Here is a 20,673-nt window from a genome sequence, read left to right as displayed (position 1 = left end):
AGCATGTCCCATCATTGGATAGATAATCCATGCTAGACAGTTAACAAGAATAGAGGGTTATGGAACGAGATATAGCCGTTTAGTCGATCATCTGAAAATTCCTGGGCTGCACTGCCGCATATCCTTTCGACAGCCGTTCCAGCCAACCCTCAAGCCACGTCTTGGTAACAGGATCGGCCGTTTCGTAGACCGCGCGCAGTGAGAATCCCATTCGATACGGCCCTAGCATTCCACGAGCATTATACTCAATTGACTGACAGATGAGGTCACGAAAGTGAGCAATCATAGCTGCATGCTCACCAGGATAACCGCACGATCTGAGGATCTCATGTAGAAGCATCATGTAAGAATAATAGCCACAAAAGAGAGCCCCGCTGTTGACATCGGAGTAAATGAGAATGACAGGGAACAGCTTGTCCCCTGTGGGCGAAAGGGCCTCGGTTGGAAGCGGAACCGTAGTCGAGAACTGGCCGTACCATGCAGACACCTTGTCTGTCATATCGAGAGATCGGGTCACAAGGTCTGAGGTTCTCTGCTGGGTCCGTGGATCCGTCCAATCCGCTTGCTTGAGGTCATAGAGCTCATGTATCAGACTAGGCACGGAGGTGAAGTAGGCAAAAAACTCTTCCACCAAGCGATCTAGCTTGCTTGACAACCCAGTATTCACATGCATTGCCATCACAGAATGCCAGCGATCTAAAGCCAAGAAGCATTTCTGGCCCGAAAACAAAGAATGCATCACCTGTAATGTTAGCACATTGCATGTACAAATGAGCAAGAAACCAAACCACACAAACATACAATTAACCCACGAGACGCCTTTAACAAGGTCAGATCAAACTCATCCACATAGCGCCCACAGCCCCTGATCTCCGTCAACTGACTCAAAGCTTGAGCATGTTTCATCCACGACACCGAGTCAGTAGTATTGGAAAAGAGCTTGTCAAGTCAGCCAGTATCCAACACGGTTTCCCTCAAACCACTCACCTCATACAAACACAATAGCAAGACCGCGCAGAAAGTCTCGGAAGACAGTCCCTCAGCCGGACTCTCCAGCGCCTTCCGAAGTCTCGCCAGCGCCTCTACATACGCAGACCGAGCATACCAAAGAGCCTGTCCATTGCAAGTCATATATCCCACATGGTGAGAAACAAAACACTTGATGGTCGAATCCAAAGCCCGGTTCCGTCCATACACGGCCGGTAGAGCTCGCAGCCAGCGGGATATAACATAAGCTGAGTTCAACTGCTCGGGCTGGGAAACTTCATCGAGGACGATACCTAGGCCTTGCATTACATTGGAGTCGGCAGATGCTAGAGTACCTGGGCTAGCGCTCTGGAGCTGCAATTGCCAGATAGTAGCATGAGAGACGGTGTCCACAGTCGTAGGCGTAGTCTCACCCGTAGAGCTGCTTTTGCTGTCTTCTGTCTTTGGACGTCGTCGAGAGCGATAAGGCTTTCCGGCAACGAATGTAAAGCCCCGATCATACCCGGGACAAGGCCTTCCGTAGGTCTCGCATCTTGCACAGCCAGGGACCCGCTCGTCGCACTGGATCCTCGTTAGGAACTCTGGTACTCCTACAAACGACCAAGGGAAGGACAGCGAACCTTCACTCGACGCTTGACGCAAAGCAAGCACCCATTGCTTCGAGGGACGCCCATATTCAGGGCGATGCGTCGGATTCATTCGTCATGATCATAGGTAGGCAGCAAGGAACCCCTCAGATGAGTAGATGAAAACGAGATGGAGAGTGAGCCCAGGGAGCAATGTATATCTGAGTCAGCAATGCCTCTTCATAAAATACATAAAATAAGCACAGCCACACCCCGCCACGCCACATGGTCCCGCGATGTGGCGCATGCACGATCCAGACGGAAATGCTGGATATTGATCGATCCAGGAATCCTCGATCTACAGGAAACCCCTCGGACTAATGCATTTCTAGACTTTTTGCAATCTATACCGTCTTTACTTCACCCACCAAACCCACATACCTTGTCCAAAACCTCAATCCAATGGAGTGGGATCCCACGCAATTCTTCCGCGCCGACGACCCTCCGACGCCATTTGCGCTGGTGGTTCTGAACCAGCCGATCAACGAGAAGGCGTTCGCGGTGTTGAAGGAACATGGTACGTTCATCGCTATCCATCCAACTAGCCCTAATTTTTGCAGGGCTAGTGCATGTTTGCCCCATCCCTGTCCTGTCCTGTTTGATCCCCCGCACATCCAGTCCAGTCTACCTACCAGACCCAACGATGTATATCAAGCCAACTAAACCCGCCCGCTAACGCCACCAACCGGAAAGCATGCATCACCGTCTGCGCAGACGGCGGCGCAAACCGATACTACGATATGATGAAAAAGCAAGGCCGAGAGGCTCTGGATGTATGTCCATGTCCATACATACTACCCCTCCCCACCCTTGCTTGACACAGATACACACAGTGTCCACCCATGTCCATGTATAGACAGAAAAGAAAGACCAGCACTAAAAATGAACCTGAAACCCCTCTAGCTCCCCTCCCTAATCATCGGCGACCTGGATTCCATCGCCCCAGCCGTCCAAGCCCACTACTCGGGTCTCGGCATCCCGGTCATCAAAGACGAAGACCAGTACTCGACGGACTTCACGAAGTGTCTCAACTACTTGCGTGCGCACGCGTCTGAGATCATTGCCCAGAAGGCTTCCACTGACAGCAGTACAAGTGCTCCGCTAAACACCCTCATCCTAGGCGGTCTAGGGGGTCGCGTGGACCAGGCATTCTCGCAGATCCACCACCTGTATACCATGACGCAGGAGATACAGCATCAGCGTCAGCATCAGCAAGAGCAAGGGGAGGCAGGAGAAGAAGGTCATCTATATCTCATCTCCGAGGAAAGTATCACGTTTATCCTACGGCCGGGGAAGAACGTCATTCGGACGCCGGGGGCGAATCGGCCCTTGTCTGGCGGGGAGGACTCCGCGGGGGAGGAGCATCTGCTGGAGGAAAATGTCGGCATCATTCCCCTCTCTGGACCGGCGAGGATCACGACCTCCGGGCTCGAGTGGGATGTGACGGACTGGGCGACGGAGATCGGGGGACAGCTGAGCACGAGTAATCATATCCGGGCGGACGTGGTGGAGGTGGAGAGTCGGGTGCCGGTGTTGTTTACGCTGGAGTTGGCGGAGAGGTTTAAGAGGACGAGGTGACGGATTTTGAATCTTCTTTCTTTCTGTCTTTTTCTCTTTTTGTGTTTTCTCGTCGGCTTGTGTTTGGTTTGCATTTTGCATTGGATTGGTAACTAGGGGGCATGGGATAGATTGATACCAGATACCAAATAGATTTAGTATGGATACAGCTTCAACTTCAGCGCGAAGTCTCAGCTTGATTGGAGAAATTTCACTCAAATTTAACATTAATCGTTCACAGTACGCTAGAGCAAGAAAGACAAATCCAGAGAAAAGAACGAAGTTCGACCTGACCAATACATCCAAGGCGCCTCCCTAGCCAGTAAGCATAGAACTGGATAAACTGAATTACAAGCAAAAGCTCAAGAACTCAAACCAGAAACCTGACACTCATCACGCCGTAGAAAAAAGGCAAACAACAATCCGAAACGAGAGGATATCAAAAGACGGTGGTCGCAGCGGCAAACACCAACTCCGAGATCACAGCGCCAGAAAAGAAGACAACCTATCCAACAGCCAAGGAAATTTACTGAAAAAGATCCTCTATGGCAGTAACCGCAACCGCAACCGCAGCAATACAGCTCTGATACAGCAGGCAGATGGTGATTCTGTCCACCATCCCCATTCGTGCTCCATACATTTACGCCGTATCAGTCCCAGGCATCAAAAACAATCGGACAGTCCGTATCCCAAATCCGACATGTGAATTGTCGGCAGGCATATATTTACTTCTTCAAAATGGCTTCGTACAGAGTCCCGATCGTTCCGATGGCCGACCCAGTCAGGATGCCGGCCCATTGTCCGGGAACAGACTCGTTCACTGTGGCGATAGACGCGTCGCTGAAGACATTCCAGAACGTAAACCGATTCGCATACACTAGATACGAGATCAATGCCTTGGCGATGTTGAAGCTTAGAGGATCGAAAGTAGCCTGAGCGGCACGGTTTCGGCGCGTATTCAAGGCCGGGCCTCCGCTCGTCTGCCCGCTCAGGTTGAAGAAGTAGGCGGCGGTCAATGGCAGGAACAGGCTGGTGAGGAGCCAGAGCGAGAGCGGCGCCCAGAATGTGCCCTCCACCAGCTTGAAAAGATCCGGAACGCTGATAGGGATTTCGGGAGAGTTGATGGCCTCGACGGCCGGAACGGTGGCCACATACGCCAGCGGCAGGAGGGTCCGGAAGAGACCGGCCCCCTCGAGGGCCACGAACAGAATCTCCACGGCCTTGGCGCTACTCAAGATCGAGCGCAACGCATGCGAGCGCTCCCGGACGCCTAATGCGGTCCACGCGTCGCCAATGCGCTCGCCCCAGGCGGCAGTCTGGCGGTCAATCGCATCGGTCACAACAGCCGGAGATGGCGGCAATGGCGGCTGAACGGTCACTAACGGGCTGCGACCGGGCGTGGTTGTCGCAATGGCTTGCGGCGACACATCGGAGTCATCTCTACAACATGAGACCGTTAGCTGTCATCCGTCGCATACTGTGTAGATCATTACAAAGGCGCGCGCCCGTGCGCGACGCACACCAAATTGCAAGGTCACGGGAACGGCGTCAACAATGGGGATTTGAGGAAGGGGACAACTCACGTCTGTTCGATCTCCTCCTTTGCTTTGCGTCCACGACGCACCGACCTGGGAGCCTCCAACTTGGTCGGCGACACCTTTGTCGGCGACTCCAACTTCGGCTCCCTCTTCGTGGGCGACAAACGAGGGCTTTGCGACAGGCGGCGGTAGTATTCAGCCAGACGGTCGTCGGTCGCGAAGATAGACTGGTTGGATTGGAGATGATCGTCGAGAGTGGTGACCAGCTCGGGTTTATTTAAGTCCTCGTAACTGTAGAGGGTTAGAACATGCGGGCGATGGGGACGATGATAGGGATCGATAACAACGGTTGCGGGCCGACGTACTCTTTGAGGTCAGTAGCCTCCGCCCAGTCCACTAGCTGGGACTTGCGCAGCTTCTGCAGATACGGCAAAGCGTTGGACATGATGAGATGGAAATGAGAATGAGAATATAGACGGTGACGCGCACGGAAGGGGATCCACCAGAACCATGCGACGAGGGATGGGGTGCAAGGGGTGGAGAGGAGGGCAGGTATAAATATGGGGGGAGGGGGAAGAGCGGATCGAAGCGATAAACAAACAAGCCGAGAGAGACGAGGGAGGGAGAAAGAGAAAGCGCGAAAGAAGGGAGGCGCAGAAGTACAAGACAAGACTGGAAGGCCGATCGGCGGGGCTGACCGCATCCGTCTTTGTTTACTTTGCGGGTCCCGCCGGCGCGTCCTGATGATTTACGACTTACGGAGTATGACTACTAGTACTTGGTAGCGGTTTGTTGATTCCAATTCTATGTATATGATCTTATGGTACACGAGGCCGCAGCCTGTCTAAAGTCTATGTAAATCCGTACAAGTATCCAATCCCCCTCTCTCCCTCTCTCCAAATCAGCCACAGTGTACGCCGTATGCACACAAGAAACAAGGTATAGTGGAGAGATGACAGGAGCAAACATTATAAAAAAAAAGAAAAACGAGTAAAGAAAATCATGCCACAACCTTCCAGAACGCCCGATCCTCTGAATCATCCAATGTGCAAAGTTCCGGTTGTGGTGCCATATTATCTACAACCGAGTCGCCAGGCGTCTCCTGGTACACTCGGATCTATTCCTCCCTAGAGCGGGTTCGTCTCCTCGAGGCTCTGATATTCCTCGAACTTCTTCAACAGGTATTGGTACATGACCAACATCGTTCCACTCTGAATGCTGGTCCACACGCCTCGAGGTCCGACTCCGCGGAACCACCCCTGGATGCCTTCCGCCCGGTAGATCATCTTCAGGCCGGTGAAGAACGAAGTGGTATCCAGGCGCGGCGTTCCGGGGGGAGGCACCGATGTCGACGGTGGAGAAGTCGAAATCGGTCGCGAATGCGTTCGGAGGTTCGAGGACGTCGTCTGCGAGGGCGCATGCTGCCGGGGGCTCTCCTTGATCGAGGCGGGTTCGGTCGCGCCTTTAGGTGGGCTTGCGGTTTCGGGGTTTTGTTGGGTCTGAACACGAGTTTTGACGACGTCCATCGGACATGTCATCACACCTGCCATTCCACCGGCCGTCGCCGCAGTCAGGATCTCTAATCCCAGTCCGATGTCCCGAGATCCCACCCACTCGATGGCCATCCGGTGTTCCTGTTCGTAGAATGCGAATTGCAGGGCCGAGAAAGGAAGGTCGCGGAAGATGGTCGCCTTATATCCGTAGAAGAGTGCGGCGAATCCCTCCTGTCGGACAATCGTGCGGAAAGCGTCCGTAGTGGAGCGGTAGTTATATCCCGAATAGAAGTAGGGGTTGTTATAGCGTCCCTGTAATTGCATCCGAGTTTTCAAGACTTCCGAAGGGACGTAGACGATCGAAGCGGCGAGATCGGCAAGGAATCCTAAGAGCAAAACCATCAGCTCCATCCAACAAAACAAACGATGGCCACAGTCTCTTACCTCCGGAGAGATAGGCGAGGTTGGGGTTGATCCCTGCGTCCAGCATCCGTCGCTTGGTGAACTCATAAACTCCGAAAAAGGTCACTGTTCCCGGGAAGGAGCCGAGAAACGCAGGCGTCACACCGCCGTAGAGGCCTCGAAACAGTCCTTCTTGTCGATAGATGGTCGCATACGACGAGGTCATGGACGTGTATTTCGGAGGAATGTGAGGATCGCCTTGTTGTCTCGTCTTCACCGTGTCGAGCGAGTGCATGAGCATATCACCGCAAGTGCCACCGATACCACCCGCAAGCATCGCCTGTATCAAATCAAGGCCAAGGTCAGCGTTTGACAACAAAGGAACATCATTCCAGGCGCACATGGACACGGCTACTCCACACGGGATCGCGCTACTATCCAACGGGCGACGGTATACCGATCGAACATACGTGCAAATACGGAGGCCGGGGCTCCTCCTCGTCTGCTATCGAGGCAGCATTAGGGGCATGGGCGTCTCGGTCGGTCTTCACTTGACTGGGGCCATGGGGGACATGTTCGCCGGTGCTGGCGGTCTTCGAATAGACGGCCGACGCAGGGGAATCAGGTATCTCTGTCGTCGTAAACAGGCCAAACACCGAGGACAGGCTCATTGCAAGAACACCGCAACCCACCAGATCGGTGCGCGGACCAGACCTCGGGGGGTTTGGTTGGGATGCGGCGGCGACGTTGGGCTTTCCGGGAAGGACGCCAACCTACAGCGAGGATGACGGCGGAAGGAAAAAGAAAGGGGGCGGTTCAGAGGCAAAAATTGAAAGGAAAGAAGGGGGGGATTAGACAAGCACCAACGAGGGTCGCGAGGGGGGAAGTAGGAACATGGCACCGCCTGAGGGAATTATCTAAAAATCTTTAAAGATTGGACGAGCATCAACAGCCCGAAATTTTGGTCGGTTTTGCGTATCTCCGCGCCCGAGGGGAGTGGTGCCTGAGGCAGTGATGAATAATCGCATTGTCCATTGGCCCGATGACGTCACTCTAAGAATAGATCTCGATTGACTCATGCATCATTCCTATTTGCAACTAATAGCTTCTAGGAACCTAGCCATATAGATCTTGGTATGATATCACAGCTTCTTCATCGCCACGCCAGGAAAGAATAGAATCCCCATAGTAAGTCCATATCTCTTAGCACATCTTGGTCGGTAATCGGTATAGTTCCTCAGACAGCGTAACATTTCAGAAGCACTCCGTCCCTATACTCCATCTCCGCTTTGAGACCTCTCTGGCCATGGTATCCTCCATGCAGTCATGGCCCGAGGACTTTTCCTGGATTGGCACGCCCTCCCCTAAGATGCTCCGCGACCACCTCTCTGGTTAAGATCGAGGTATCCACGACCTTATCATGAACGATCCCAAGAGTCTTGAGATCGTTATCTAGTGCATGTCCAACTAGCACCGTGTCCCTATCAATATATTTAAATAGTTCTTCCCGAGCAGCAGGCCAATCGTGCATGGTTTTACCTCTCTTTTCCATGTCCTTGAGCCTTTTCCAGCTCATTCCACTATATTTAGTGACCCAGTTTCTGACCCGGGCGAGAAGAAACACCCCGACATCAACATTGGCTTCCCTGTCAGTATGTCCACGGCGCAGTTGTACGCATGCTTGTCCATTCTCGGCACCAACCTCGCGTCTGCCAGCTTCTGACCTTTGAGATCGGTACTCACAATGTCGAGGCTGGACTTGGAGGTGTATGCGAGGTAGTTCCTCTACGAGGCATAACTGATTTGGAACATGACGTTCCAGAAAGAGCGACTGCGTGTCGATGCGTGTTCTCACGGCTGCTTCTTTCTCCGGGGCCCCTTCAAGGGTCAGAGCATAGTCATTCAGATTACTTGTATCAATTAGCGAGGTGCGTCCAGCTCGGTCAAGTTTGGTTAAACTTACACAGGCGAGATAGCAGTATCCTTTTCCTCGTTCCAGGTTAAAGGTGGTCTTGATATGCTCTATATTGATAGATGTCACCACAAGACTGATATAGCTGGGCTCGGTTTGCGCCTAGCGGCGACTCTCGGCCTTTGCAAGAGCTATTGACCAGGGCAGGGTAGCTTTCGGCTTCGCGCAATATCGACCCCTCTGGACCGTCAAGTGTCTCACGGTACTCTTCTTTCAATTTCTGGATCATCTTGACGCGAGATTCGTACATCTCGTCGCGCATTTTGTCGTGACTGGTGCAATGTAATCTGGGCCGGCAGCCCGGACAAGACACACAGAATTCACCCAGCGGGGCTTGGTATAGTTCGCATCTGCCCGAGATTTCTCTGGGGAACATGTCGGTAGTAATACGTTGAACAGCGTCTAGAGTTCGGTCAAATAGGTGGGCGAGCGGATGATTTGGTAAAACATAAGCGATCGGTGGGTTGATAGAATAGCCTGAGCTCGACGCTCTCTTTGACTCCTGCGACTGCGATAAGTCTGTTCTTATTCCCTTGAAAAACAGTATTAGCCAGATACCCATCTTATCTAGCAAACACAGGATATTCAGCGCTAATGGGCTGATACGAGGCACTGTCTGTGGAGGTTCGCGCCAACCCGTGACAGGCTCAGCGAATACTTTTGTTTGTGGAACGTATCCATACCCTCTGACATGGATTCTTGTCGGCGAATTGCGATCTTTCAAAGTACTTCTTCCGTGTTCTTGTATCATGGCAATCGTCGATGGTTCGTCGTTCGGCGTTCATCATGTGGGTTTCCATGGACATTTCAATACCCCTCAAGCCGGCTATCAACGCCCAGGTAGAGCGAGTCAGTTGTAGTCATCATGAAGAATTCCCTGGAGCATGAACCGAAACATCTCCGTTATACACCCCGCTTCAGCTCAGGTTTCTCTCGGTTCCAAGGGGATATCTTGCAAATCAATCTGTTCAATAACATCAGGATCCGGCTTGACTATGAGCACCGTCTCGGCCTCAGCAAAGTATGTAAATCTGACCACACGTTTGGAGTCCAGCTTCTGCTTTTCGATTCTCTCGGTCTGTCTTGGAAGTAGATTCATAGAGTATCGTAGAATGAAGGTCATATAGGCTAGGGCTTGGTAGAAGCTGCCAAGCTCTACCTTCGACTCATGTTCTTATCGTGTCCAGTCAAATGCGCCGGTACGGAATGATAGGCATGATGTGGATGACGTCCACATGGTACTTTCCAAGTCAACAGAGTTGGGTGGTGTCTGATAGCCGAATAGATGTGAAATTTAATGAAAACATCCATCTTCGAACCTCGGACACCGCAGAGCCCTCGGAGAGGGACGAACCAATATCTCTTAGGCGTTTTCGGAGATCCAGAATTATTAGACAGCCTCAATATGGGTAATCTGATAAAAGAGAGGATCTGTTCGAGTATGACTTCATGTGCAGAGAGTGCGTCCTGGAAGTTCTCTGATGTGTTGCGGCCCACAAACACAAGACACCAGTGACACCATGCGCCATCTGCATGGTGTGCTTCCTCTGTTGAGACAACACTTTCCCCTGAGCAGAGACGGTCGACTCAGGGGACCACCGATCCTATTATGTGTGGATAGTTCACATCATCTCCATTTGATAACGACCATCTACCGATCATGTATATCGTAACGACTTTCGGAAATGCGCACTGGCTGCTCAGCCTGGACACGTGTTTGTCGAGCTTGGCTACATCGCTGGCGACAGCATTTGCCAGTGCAGGCGGGTTGTTGCGAACCTCCCGGATCCGACTCTTGAAAGAGCAGCTGGCCATAAGCCAGGAGTCTTCTCACATCTATGCTGAGCACGATAGCCGCCCGTTGCTGTGTTCTGGTCTGCTCCTTCGTTTGCCTATGTATTGTCAGTTTTGAATAATCTTGAGAAAGTATCGAGGGTGTAGAAAGGGAATGAATGCGATGGAAAGGGAATAACCGACTGACCTGGTTGAGCGCATCATCGGAAAGATGTTGTTTGATCCAGCACACTATCCATTCCGAATGCTTTAGCCATATCTTGAATTATTCATGATCGTCCTCCGATAGTCGAGGAATTCTGGCATTGAGGAGCGAGAATGTAAATTCTTCCAGGCATCTCGTACCCGATTGCACCAAATATCGTATAATATAGGCTCAAACCCCATCAACAATCAGAGCAGCTGTGGGTTACCTATATGTGATAAGGTATCTAGTGCTGCCTGTGCTCATTATAAGCATGCTAATCGAGCCAGCAAATAAAACTTAGAAAGACCTAGCCAGTAGCTCACCTATAAAAGAAACTACCTTTTCCCGGTTGCTTAGCCCCAACCTCAGCTAGGTTCGACAGTTGCAAATCGGCATCTCCATACCAGAGCGAGTAGTCGGTTTTGCCTGTTAATACTGCCCCGGTGTCTTTGTGGATGCGCACAGCAATTTCATTCGCGTTTCGAGTTGGAACAGAACGAACATGTATCAAGTGAAGGGCTCTGAAAACCTTCCGCCAATTTGGCATCTTGATGTGTATGCCATGCAGTCGATCATTCGTTTCCAGACTAGAACGAGGGCGTGATTTTGGCCCATCTCGCTTCTGCCATCACAGGCATCTTTGCAACAAGCTGCATCAGCAAAGGTTTTTAAAACCGGCGAATCCTCGTCTCGTATCACCATTTCGTGATAAATGACCAACCCCGTAGATGTCCCGGCGGGGTTGCTCTCGACTGGGCCGCATAGTTGCAGGGGGCGATAGCCTACACTGAGCTGTAGTCGCGGGGCAAGGGTATTGACCGCAATCGGGTCTTTCTTGTAATCCCGTGCGCAGGCATCTTTGATCATGATCGAAACCATCTGGTTCATCGCATCATCGACCTCGTCAACATGGCCACCATAACTGTAACTAGAACATTCCGTTAGCTATTATCAGGAAACGAAAGCACAGAAGGAACTTACCAAACAACCACCCTCTCTGAGAGCCTCATAACAGAAAGCCTCCTGACAATGTTGTACAGGGACATTCCTGTCAATATCGTAGTTTTTCAAACGTGTCAGCTGGAACATTGCCACGAATTCCATCCGCGGCATAATGGATATATTCTTTTCGAAGCCACGCTGACGTGAAAATGCCGCTGCTGACTTTGCATAGGTCAGGATCAGGGCAAATAGCCCAGGTGCATCCTTAGTCAGGTCCATGGGATTAGTGCTGGGGGATTGGAACAAACTCCGTCCGTCCGGCCCCGTAGATGGCCGGCACTTGCCGGTAGACAAATGTCACGACAGGGTCCACGGGGCCGCGATCCCGGTATCTCCTCAGCGTCCTCACCAACAGGCTAAACTCTGCCGCGCTGAGATAATACATGGGAACGGCCGGGTTCAGGTAGTAAGGGGAGGCCTCAGGTAGGTTGACGCCCACCACCACCCGCCGGGGAACTCTGCCAAGGTCATCCAATCTCCTATTGTCGTTCATGATGGCTGCGACGTCCTCGCGGGGCATTAGAATTATGGCCCTCGCGAGCCCCCATTCCCACAAGTCCCGCCGGAAGAGCTCGTGCAGAAGTATTTCGCGGACCCGTGCTGTGGTTCTGCCCCCCGGCCAGGGGGTATTCAATGGCGCCGATGTGGACGTCCGTGTTAAGATAAGCCTGAGGCAAGATGCGTGGATTGACCACCAGAGCCCCAACATTCTCGTTGCCGCGGCATGATCGATGTATTCATTTGGGGACCGTCCAGGCGTGAAACTGCCGCTGCTGACTTGGCGAATGTCAGGATCAGGGCAAAAGCCCAGGTGCATCTTTAGTCAGATCCATGGGATTAGTGCTGGAGGATTGGAACAAAGTCTGTGCGTGGCATGATCGATGTATTTTCTTTTGAAGCTACCCTGACATAAGAGCATCGCAGCTGTCTTTGCATATGTCAGGATCAGGGAAAATAGCCCAAGTGCATCTTCAGTAAGATTCATGGTATCAGTGCTGGAGTATTGGGACAAACTCCGTTCGCGGCATGATTGATGTATTCTTTTCGAAGCCACCCTGACATGGGAATATCGCAGCTGCCTTTGCATACGTCAAGATGAGAGCAAAAATTCCCAGTGCATCTTCGGTCAGATCCATGGGGTTAATGTCCTCTGGTCTTGACCGAAAGAAGTCCCGCCGAATCTAGGATGTGGGCAAATACGCCGAAACTTCAGTATGTGCTGTGATGTTCAAACCATCGATCCAAGAGAAGCTGATCGTCTTCGGAAACTGAATTCAGCTTCGTCGGTTGAGATTTTGAAGGTCTTCGGCATTCGATAGTGAGGACGAGGACAGAATGCCCGGGAGTAGACGCATTCGATTGGTGTCCGAGTTACTATACCCAAGCAAGGTAGAGTGATCGACCGTCTGGATATGTGGTCGAATAAGACATTCTCTATCGTTTTATTCCGAAGAAACTTATGCAAGTATTCGTAATAAGGCAAAGTGGCTATGCACTTGGAAATTCGCAAGCCAGACTTTCGATTCTCGCCGGCCGGATTAGGGCTTTCCCTGCAAATGGGTCAGCGTATGCACAGGAATAGAAGACCCCAACCAAGACTACCTACCATCACCTCTTTCTCCATGATAAAAGCCGTCGAATATCTACATAGACTCCAAAGACGTCTAGTGCTGGGAAAAAACAACATTCTCATCACGTCCAAAACATAAAAGATGATGGGAAATGGTCAACCAAAATGCAACAAGCATTTAGAAAGAGCGTTCAAAAAGACAACCAGAGCTGTGTTGGCTATTCGATTGTCCTCTGTCGGTTCAAGCAAAATGCTTTAATCCTTGGGTGTTTATGCAGCTGGCGTAATAGCTGCTGATAGGGTTGGGTGGTTGCAGGTCGGTCAGGGGGGAGTATAGTGCGATACCTAGTCTCTGTTAGTGTCTAGCTACGGTAGCCTCAGGAATGTATTGTACTACTTCTCAAGACAAACCGTTGAATGTGTCTGCCAGATCGCAAGCAGAAGTAAAAATTGCAAGTAGACCATCTTGGAAGCAGATGCAAGCTCGGCGGTATATACTGTCTCCCCTGTCAAGCCATGACTGTCCAGATGGATGAAGATGGAAGAAGATGACAAAAGGAAAAACAGAAAGTGTGTATATATATCAAGATGACCTGAAGGGGGTGATGCAGGAAGAAGAAGAAGAAGATCCTGGGGATTGCCTGTATATAAGCTGGCCGGAGGGGTAGGCAAACGGCGAATGCTTGGCGGATTGCATCATGGAATGTTCATACAACCCGGCTGGAGGACAGAATATTCACCTAGGATTCTACAGGGAATAAAGAAGCCTTTCATATTCACAGATCTTCAATATGCAGAGGCAAATATCCATTCATCAGGTATGAAGCGCATGAAGCCATAGCATAAAGACACTATATAGCACCTACTAGGTCAAAAACGCAAGGACAAGAAGCTACTGCACTCTTTCAAAATTCGCATTATAGCTCAAACACACATTCGACATATCAAACACAGAGGAAGGTACTCAAAACTAGAAATGAAATAGAATAAAATATTGAATCTTGAGGCGTTGCACATTATCCATTCCTCCATCCTCCACGATCAGCCAACCATATCCCCGTTCTGTTCCTCCAAGGTATACATCGTCCTTCGTTCATATGCTAAAGAAGCCACGGAACCAACCGACGTCAGAGCCAATGACATATTGCTTCGTTATAGATGGATACTATCAGGCATCTTGAACAAACAAGTCCAAGCCATCGGGCAGGTCGAGGATAGTCTGTCCAAACCCTCTCAAATTGTCGTAATCGCCCGATTCCGTAAAACCTGTCCGTAGGTCACCCTTTCTCGGTCCCCGTTTATTGCGGCTTCTTGGCGTCCGCCTTGCCGACCAGGCGGCCCAGGTCGGTGGATTCATAGGCCTGGCGCACAATGCCCTTGAAGCTCTCCCAGCCCTGGCGCACGGCAGGAGGGGTGCTCTGGTGGGAAACGGAGGCGTCGACGCGAGCAGTGAAGTGGCGGACGGCCTGCTGGACGAACGAGCTCTGGCTGTATCGGGCGCGGAAGAAGGCCGAGTAGATGAACAGGAGAACGAAGGCTCCCTTGGAGAAGGTCAGGACCGACACGACCAGGCGGAACAGAAGGGTCATTTCAAGCGATGCGACGATGTCCATGCTGGTGTCGTAGTACTGCTTGACAAATCGGCCGATGGTCTCCGCCAGAGGAGACTGCTTGGGGGCAGGCTTGGGGGAGCTGGGAGAGGCGGGCGAGGCAGGGGCAGCGCCACCCTGAGGAGGCTGCAAGGTGGGGATCAAATGGGCACGCGAGTAGGTCGCGACGTGGAAGATCGAGTAGACGCTGAAAGGAAGGAGGGCCAGAGAGACCTGACGCGAGTACAGCCAAACCAAAGCCATACCTAGCGCAACCGGTTAGCCACGATCAAGATTCCAAACGGGGACCACTGTCGGAAACGACCGGCCCCGGGTGTCGCGCGGGCTCCAACTCACCCAGGTACTGCACATTCTCATCGCCAGCCAGTTTCAGAACAATGCTGGGGGCACTGCCCTGGAGACGGCCCCGCGCGATGTGTCCCTTGTATACCACAATGCCATATGTTGCGGCCGCGGCTACGAACGCCAAACGGTAGGCGGCCTGCGCGGTGGAGGAATAGTAGTTGAAGGTGAGGTAGGACAGGAAATAGCGGAAGACGGAAATCAGCAGCGTTACATGCCTAAACTCCGTCAGTCAGCGACCCTATTCGCCGTCACGGTGTCACTGCGAGCAATCGCGAAACACGCAGCTGTCATTTGCCGTTGGCCGGAGGAAGTTGGGAGCTTGCTGAGCGAATAATATGAGAAAACATACCCGGCGAACCAAGCGAATCTGCCGAGCCAGGTGGTCAGTACGTCGTTTTATTTTTTCCCCCTTCTTTCAAACGGAACCACCGAGCGAAGCACTCACTGTAGTGTCTGAGCCAGAGCCTTGAGCCTTTCACCCAAAGGCAAGTGCGCCGGGGGAGGAGCCATCGTAGCGATACGTGTTCGGAGTTGGCGGTGATCCACGGAACGAAGCTAGAAAAACGGGGGAGAAGAGTCTGGGGCAGAAAGATGAACAGGGAGAGAACTAGTGGCGCGAAAGAGGAGCGAGACAGCAGGAGAAGGGAATTGAGCGGTGGGAGAGAAGGTCGATATCCACTTGTCTATTGGCTTTGGGGCAATTTTATTTGGGGGGAGGCTGGGCGGGGAGACGAAGAGAGCAAAAGGCGGTGGTGGGAGGACAGCGAGCGGGTTTGCTGGCGCCTCGGCCTTTCCGACTGCTCGGCCGGTGACGTCGGGACGTGATGCAACGCTCCGTCATGATTCTTCAGTTGTTCCTCAATTGCTGTAATATTCACATTGCCTGTTCTAGACAACAGTCTCTGCAGAATACTTGGGAATCTTTGGGCACAAAAATGCCAAGACCCACAAGCTGATTTCCTTTTTGGTCTACGCAGTACTCAGGTCTCTCTTAGGTCCATACACTCCAATCTACCGAGTAGCCACGCAGCCATAGATCCAGCTTTTGCAAACACTTAAATTGACAACTAACGACAAACCGCGAGGAAAATAAACACACTAAGAAAAGGAGAAAGCGTCCAGAAATGATAGTCGGAGGGTGGGTCAGGTCACTAAAAGGCTGTAGTAGAGGACACGAAAAGTGCACAGAAGATATAATGAAGAAAGAAAAGAAATGGCGGCGGCAGGTAAGGTAGGACGAGATGCCACGGGGAATAGGAAACAGGCGGGACACAAGGTATAGCGTGGGCAAAGTACATAACAAGAAGCGAAAAGGGGACAAGACGTGGATGAGGCCGGTTTGACCCCCGTGTGCATCATCTTGCAGAAGATTCCAAGCATGGACGTCGCTCGCGTGTTCCAGCACATTCTCCTAGTCATTTCCCCCGATTGTTATTAATCCGACTGTCGGCATGAGAACGAGATGCAGCTTTCTTTTTTCATGGTCGCTGGGGACCATCCAATTAATATGAGAAAAGGAAAATGTAAAAAAAAAAGAGGTGTAAAAACGCAAAGAGTCATTACTGGAAGCAAATAAGAAAGTATTGGAGGGAACGTCGGGGGTGGGAACAAATAAACACGGGAGAATCAAAGGAGAGAGTGGGGGTAAGAGAGAGAAAAAAGAAAGACAGCGCTCGATCAATCGACAGTCGTGGAGAATCAACCGTAAAATCACCAGAATGCCTCCGACGACCACATACATCCCATGAGCAGCAGTCCGTGGCGTTGACCCCTGCAGAGAAGCACCGGGAACCCCCCGAACAGACTTCAGCGGTTTCGCCCTTAACGGAGTGAGAACCCCTTTCTCTTCCCCTTCTCTTCGATCGGGCGGCCGCTTTCGAGTCGTGACTTCTTCTCGTCCAGTTCCTGGCGCTGCCGATCCAGTTGCTCCTTCATCTCGCGATGTCGGGCATATAGCTCGTCCTCGCTCTGTTTCAGTTTGCTTTCCTTCTCGGCCACCTTCTGTTGGAAGACCATCTTCATCTCGACCTCCATCTTGGCGAGTTTCTGCTCGTGGAGAGCGCGCTCCTCCTCCTGCTTGACGGCGGGGTTGACCTCCTTGAACACGCTGGGGTCCTGGGCGACACCCATCTGGGTGAGCTTGTCGGAGCGGTAGTTCTCGTACAGCGAGTTGTTGGTGTGTTCCTTGAGCTCCTCCATGTGGGTGCGGATCAACATCTGGCGCAGCTTGACGAAATCGCAGTGCTCCTCGTTGTCGACCTCGATGATACCCCAGGGGTAGCTACGGCCACGGACCTTGCGACCGTCGGGGGTGGACACTTCCGAGTTGGCACCGACGACGGCGAAGGGCACCTTGGACATGATCTCCTGGTTCTCGGCGATGGTTTCCTCGTCGTCGAGCTCGTAGCGGGGTCCCTCGAAGATCTGGATGTTGTGGTGCTGGATATCGGCAAGAATCTAAAGGGGGGGGGATCAAGTTAATAACCAACTTTCGTAACCAACTGTCAGAAATAGGGGAAGGTTATCATACTCTCTGCTTGAAGAGCGCAATCTCCTCGTCGGTGAGGGTGTCCGCCTTGGCAATCACGGGAATCAGGTTGACCTTGGTGTGCAGGCGGCGCATCACCTCGATGTCGAGAGGCTTCAGGGAGTGACCGGTGGGCTGGATGAAGTAGACACAGGCGTGGATGCGGTTGTCAATGATGTTCGTGCGGTTCACCTTGTTCTCGGCTTCCAAGAAGGCGTCGTATCGCTGCTCGATGTTCTCGACAATCGGGCGCCACGAGTCATCGTTGTTGACGAAATCACCAAATCCAGGGGTGTCGACCACGGTCAAGCGGAGACGGACGCCGTTCTCCTCGATGTCTGAGCTGATGGACTGGATGGCCACGGTCTTGGGGATGATGTCGTGGCTGGGGCCGGCGGGCTCCTTAGGGGGGTAGAGAGAGGCGTTGAAGAGGGTGTTCACCAGGGTGGACTTTCCGAGACCCGATTCACCTGAAGTTCACGTTAGCGAAACTGCCCTCTTCGCAATCCCCGTATGCCTTTCACTGGGGGAGACTCACCAACAACCATCACATTGAAGTTGAATCCTTTGCGAACACTCTTTCGGTGCCATTGGTTGGGCAGGTTGGCGAAACCAACGTAGCCAGTCAACTTCCGGCGAACGACGTTCTTCATATCTGTTGCGGCCTGAGCGACAGCCTTGGGATCCTTAGAGCTGACAGTCTGGGCATTACCGGCTCCCATAGGGTTGCTACGCTCCACGAAGGGAGAACCAGGCTTGCTGCTGGCGGGCGACTCCATGGCCGACCCGGGGGTCCCGTTGGAAGGGGGAGGAGGCGAGGCTACATCGGCGAGAGTAGAGTTAGTATCGGTTTTAGGATCTAGGTAGTTGCTGCCATCCGAAGACGAATCCCTCCGAGGCGAACAAGACGAGTAGCTCTTGGATCTCAATGGGGGCGAAGGACTGAGGCTTGCTGAGTCTATGACCTGCGAGCAACCCTCCACAGTCTGACGTCTAGAACGCAACATATTTTTTGTTTGGTTTTGTTTTCTTTTTCTTGTCTAAATCGTCACAAGGCGCGAGCGTCTGGCGGTTCTGTTCACGACGGAGGAAGAGTCCACGGAATGGGAAAGCGGGAATGAGATGGTAGGAGGAAGTGGTGCCATAGACGAGACGAGCTTACCCATTGTGAAAGTATCAGGGTTTTAGATCTGGAAGCGAGTGTCGAGAATGGGGCTTTTTTTTCTGGTTCCCTAATCAGGTCGCACCGAGTTGGTTAGTATGAAAGATTCCTTGCAGACCGGAATTAAGGGGAGGGTGGTAAGTTTAGACCGACGCAACGACGGCCGGCAGGAAGGCATCAAGGGAGAATTGTGGCACACGAAGAAAGAGGGAATTGACAAGCCACCATACCTTGATGATACCGTTCACCAGAGAGTTGAAGAAAAAAAAAATAGAACAGGGTGAGGTTCAGTCGATCACGATCGAGGGAGACGGGGCGACAATAGGGGAGAGGGATCTCAAGATGCACAAGCTCCGGGGCGGGACACAAACGAGGAGCCGGGGGGGGGGGAGGAGAGAAAAAAGAGGAATCCAAATGGAAAGAAGAAAATAAAAAAAGGGACGATGAACGAGAGAAAGAAGACAGTAAAGCAAGCAAGAGCAGGGGAAGGCGAGAACGACTGGACCTGCGGAGTGAATTGACGGGGTGGAGGTTAAGAGAGTTGGTCGTTGCAGCCAGACGCGGTTTGGCCTGAGAGAAAGGGGGGTGGAACTAGCTCCGAGTAGGTTAAACCCGGTCGACGAGGTCCCCTGGGACGATGCTAATTTCCTCTGCTCGACTCCCAGGATCGATTTCGCCGCAATTGCCAGTCGCGACAGGTATTCTGCCAGACCGAACGAAAGAATGCCAACGGTCGCATGTCATGAATCTTTCCCCCCGGTCGGTGCTCCGTAGGGCGATTCGCAGTCGACAGGTCAACTTCCATTTGGATTTCACTTTCAATTATAATTTCAATAGACCCTCGAATGCGGATGTTTGGTCCTTCTCTACTGAACCGGGAAAAAGAAAATACTAATCAATCAATTCCTGAGTCCCAAAAAGCAAATGCGCCGAATCATCCAAATAATCCCAAATAAAAAAATAGTAAACGGACGGTACGGGCTCCCCTGATCCATAACTTACCAACGTCCGGTAACACACCGGTCCGTACGGTACAGTTCGGGGCAAACAGCGGATTCATCCTGGGGTGTTACGGAGAGTACACACCCTCAGGAGAGCCTTGCTTGGACTTGGTCGCAGCGGCTGTGGCTCGGGATGATGCGCATTCTGGCCCGGTCTACGTTTCGGAGGGCAATTGTGCTATTCTACTATTCATACTATCCATACTATTCATAGGATGTATACCTACGTATGGTACCGTACACCGCAGATACCTTATTCAGGGGAATCTCGTAATCCCAACGTTCGATATCCGATCTATAAATCAGTATCCCGCCTTCATTCTGGGTTTTGCCCACACTGACGGTCTCGGCATAAGGTACCTTAGGTATACTGAGACTGTCAGGTAACCAACTAAATAAATAAATAGAGCTCCCTCCCCCCTCCATAATGTCTCGGAAACGACCTAGACACAATCAGTCAGGGGGAATCACCTACGATGTGCCCAGTCCCAGTGCCCATAGAATACCTGCTACTAGCATATAAAGGAAACCAAGAAAAAGAAAGAAAGAAAAAAAAAATAAAAATAAAAAAATAAGCCGTGCCGTACAAATGGAAACCCCCCAACCAATCAGGGGGCGCCACCGACGGGCCGAAGCCTCGCAGTCGAGGATCGTCAAATCACGCCGGGCGGACGAGATCTCATGAACAGAAATGTCTTGCCTCGGATCCAGATTGTTGCCCTGCACGCCCAATCAGACACAGACACAATTCAATCCCTTTCGCTAGTCAGTCATTGACGGGGAGTGGCCAATGGATGTGGCAACTCCAGTCAACAACACCAGACAGTCAGACAATTACTGCGTAGGATGGATATATATAGCAGACATCTGGGACATGCGTCGGCAATTCCAGCTACAGTC

General features: G+C 51.9%; 8 protein-coding genes across 8 annotated transcripts; 2 read left to right on the top strand and 6 right to left on the bottom strand.

Moving 5' to 3' along the window:
- Window positions 1-79: 79 nt before the first annotated feature.
- Window positions 80-1,661, bottom strand: P170DRAFT_365650 (Zn(II)2Cys6 transcription factor domain-containing protein; the record flags this gene model as incomplete). The annotated part of the gene is made up of 4 exons (XM_024844716.1): window positions 80-742; window positions 802-939; window positions 988-1,548; window positions 1,608-1,661. 4 exons carry the CDS (start codon window positions 1,659-1,661, stop codon window positions 80-82), a joined length of 1,416 nt encoding a protein of 471 aa, XP_024701349.1.
- Window positions 1,662-1,923: 262 nt separating this feature from the next.
- P170DRAFT_414858 (thiamine diphosphokinase) lies at window positions 1,924-3,191 on the top strand (the record flags this gene model as incomplete). Its single annotated transcript, XM_024847036.1, has 4 exons — window positions 1,924-2,130; window positions 2,307-2,386; window positions 2,517-2,814; window positions 2,845-3,191. Exons 1-4 carry the CDS (start codon window positions 2,016-2,018, stop codon window positions 3,189-3,191), a joined length of 840 nt encoding a protein of 279 aa, XP_024701348.1. The 5' UTR covers window positions 1,924-2,015.
- A 704-nt stretch (window positions 3,192-3,895) lies between these two features.
- P170DRAFT_365144 (uncharacterized protein) lies at window positions 3,896-5,153 on the bottom strand (the record flags this gene model as incomplete). The annotated part of the gene is made up of 3 exons (XM_024844687.1): window positions 3,896-4,610; window positions 4,754-4,999; window positions 5,074-5,153. The coding sequence occupies 3 exons, from the start codon at window positions 5,151-5,153 to the stop codon at window positions 3,896-3,898; spliced, it is 1,041 nt and encodes a 346-aa protein (XP_024701347.1).
- Window positions 5,154-5,491: 338 nt separating this feature from the next.
- Window positions 5,492-7,521, bottom strand: P170DRAFT_439734 (putative mitochondrial carrier protein). The gene is made up of 3 exons (XM_024849908.1): window positions 7,074-7,521; window positions 6,646-6,943; window positions 5,492-6,587 (listed from the first exon to the last, which is right to left on the bottom strand). The coding sequence occupies exons 1-3, from the start codon at window positions 7,272-7,274 to the stop codon at window positions 5,836-5,838; spliced, it is 1,251 nt and encodes a 416-aa protein (XP_024701346.1). The 5' UTR covers window positions 7,275-7,521; the 3' UTR covers window positions 5,492-5,835.
- Window positions 7,522-10,235: 2,714 nt separating this feature from the next.
- P170DRAFT_439732 (uncharacterized protein) lies at window positions 10,236-10,467 on the top strand (the record flags this gene model as incomplete). Its single annotated transcript, XM_024849907.1, has 1 exon — window positions 10,236-10,467. A coding segment is annotated over one exon (232 nt), but the record flags the coding sequence as incomplete, so codon positions are not given.
- Window positions 10,468-11,063: 596 nt separating this feature from the next.
- On the bottom strand, window positions 11,064-12,375 carry P170DRAFT_429197 (uncharacterized protein; the record flags this gene model as incomplete). The annotated part of the gene is made up of 3 exons (XM_024847880.1): window positions 11,064-11,501; window positions 11,538-11,604; window positions 11,807-12,375. 3 exons carry the CDS (start codon window positions 12,373-12,375, stop codon window positions 11,064-11,066), a joined length of 1,074 nt encoding a protein of 357 aa, XP_024701344.1.
- Window positions 12,376-14,026: 1,651 nt separating this feature from the next.
- Window positions 14,027-15,811, bottom strand: P170DRAFT_439730 (uncharacterized protein). The gene is made up of 4 exons (XM_024849906.1): window positions 15,529-15,811; window positions 15,433-15,450; window positions 15,075-15,298; window positions 14,027-14,983 (listed from the first exon to the last, which is right to left on the bottom strand). Exons 1-4 carry the CDS (start codon window positions 15,591-15,593, stop codon window positions 14,427-14,429), a joined length of 864 nt encoding a protein of 287 aa, XP_024701343.1. The 5' UTR covers window positions 15,594-15,811; the 3' UTR covers window positions 14,027-14,426.
- A 1,093-nt stretch (window positions 15,812-16,904) lies between these two features.
- aspB (septin AspB) lies at window positions 16,905-18,617 on the bottom strand (the record flags this gene model as incomplete). Its single annotated transcript, XM_024844672.1, has 3 exons — window positions 16,905-17,540; window positions 17,614-18,080; window positions 18,149-18,617. 3 exons carry the CDS (start codon window positions 18,615-18,617, stop codon window positions 16,905-16,907), a joined length of 1,572 nt encoding a protein of 523 aa, XP_024701342.1.
- Between the last annotated feature and the right edge of the window lie 2,056 nt (window positions 18,618-20,673).

The sequence above is a fragment of the Aspergillus steynii genome (genome assembly GCF_002849105.1).
Source record: "Aspergillus steynii IBT 23096 chromosome Unknown P170scaffold_7, whole genome shotgun sequence".
NCBI lineage: Eukaryota > Fungi > Ascomycota > Eurotiomycetes > Eurotiales > Aspergillaceae > Aspergillus > Aspergillus steynii.
Note: the sequence above shows the minus strand (reverse complement) of the source record. Positions and strands in the feature narration are given on the sequence as shown.

What these genes read in the sequence shown, in the direction of transcription:
- P170DRAFT_439734 (XM_024849908.1), bottom strand. Translation starts at nt 7,274, where the DNA reads ATGAGCCTGTCCTCGGTGTTTGGCCTGTTTACGACGACAGAGATACCT. An exon ending in CCCGGCCTCCGTATTTGCAC is followed by an intron (nt 6,944 to 7,073) that starts GTATGTTCGATC and finishes GATTTGATACAG; the next exon opens with GCGATGCTTGCGGGTGGTAT. An exon ending in CCTCGCCTATCTCTCCGGAG is followed by an intron (nt 6,588 to 6,645) that starts GTAAGAGACTGT and finishes TTTTGCTCTTAG; the next exon opens with GATTCCTTGCCGATCTCGCC.
- P170DRAFT_439730 (XM_024849906.1), bottom strand. Translation starts at nt 15,593, where the DNA reads ATGGCTCCTCCCCCGGCGCACTTGCCTTTGGGTGAAAGGCTCAAGGCT. An exon ending in TGAGAATGTGCAGTACCTGG is followed by an intron (nt 14,984 to 15,074) that starts GTGAGTTGGAGC and finishes CGGTTGCGCTAG; the next exon opens with GTATGGCTTTGGTTTGGCTG.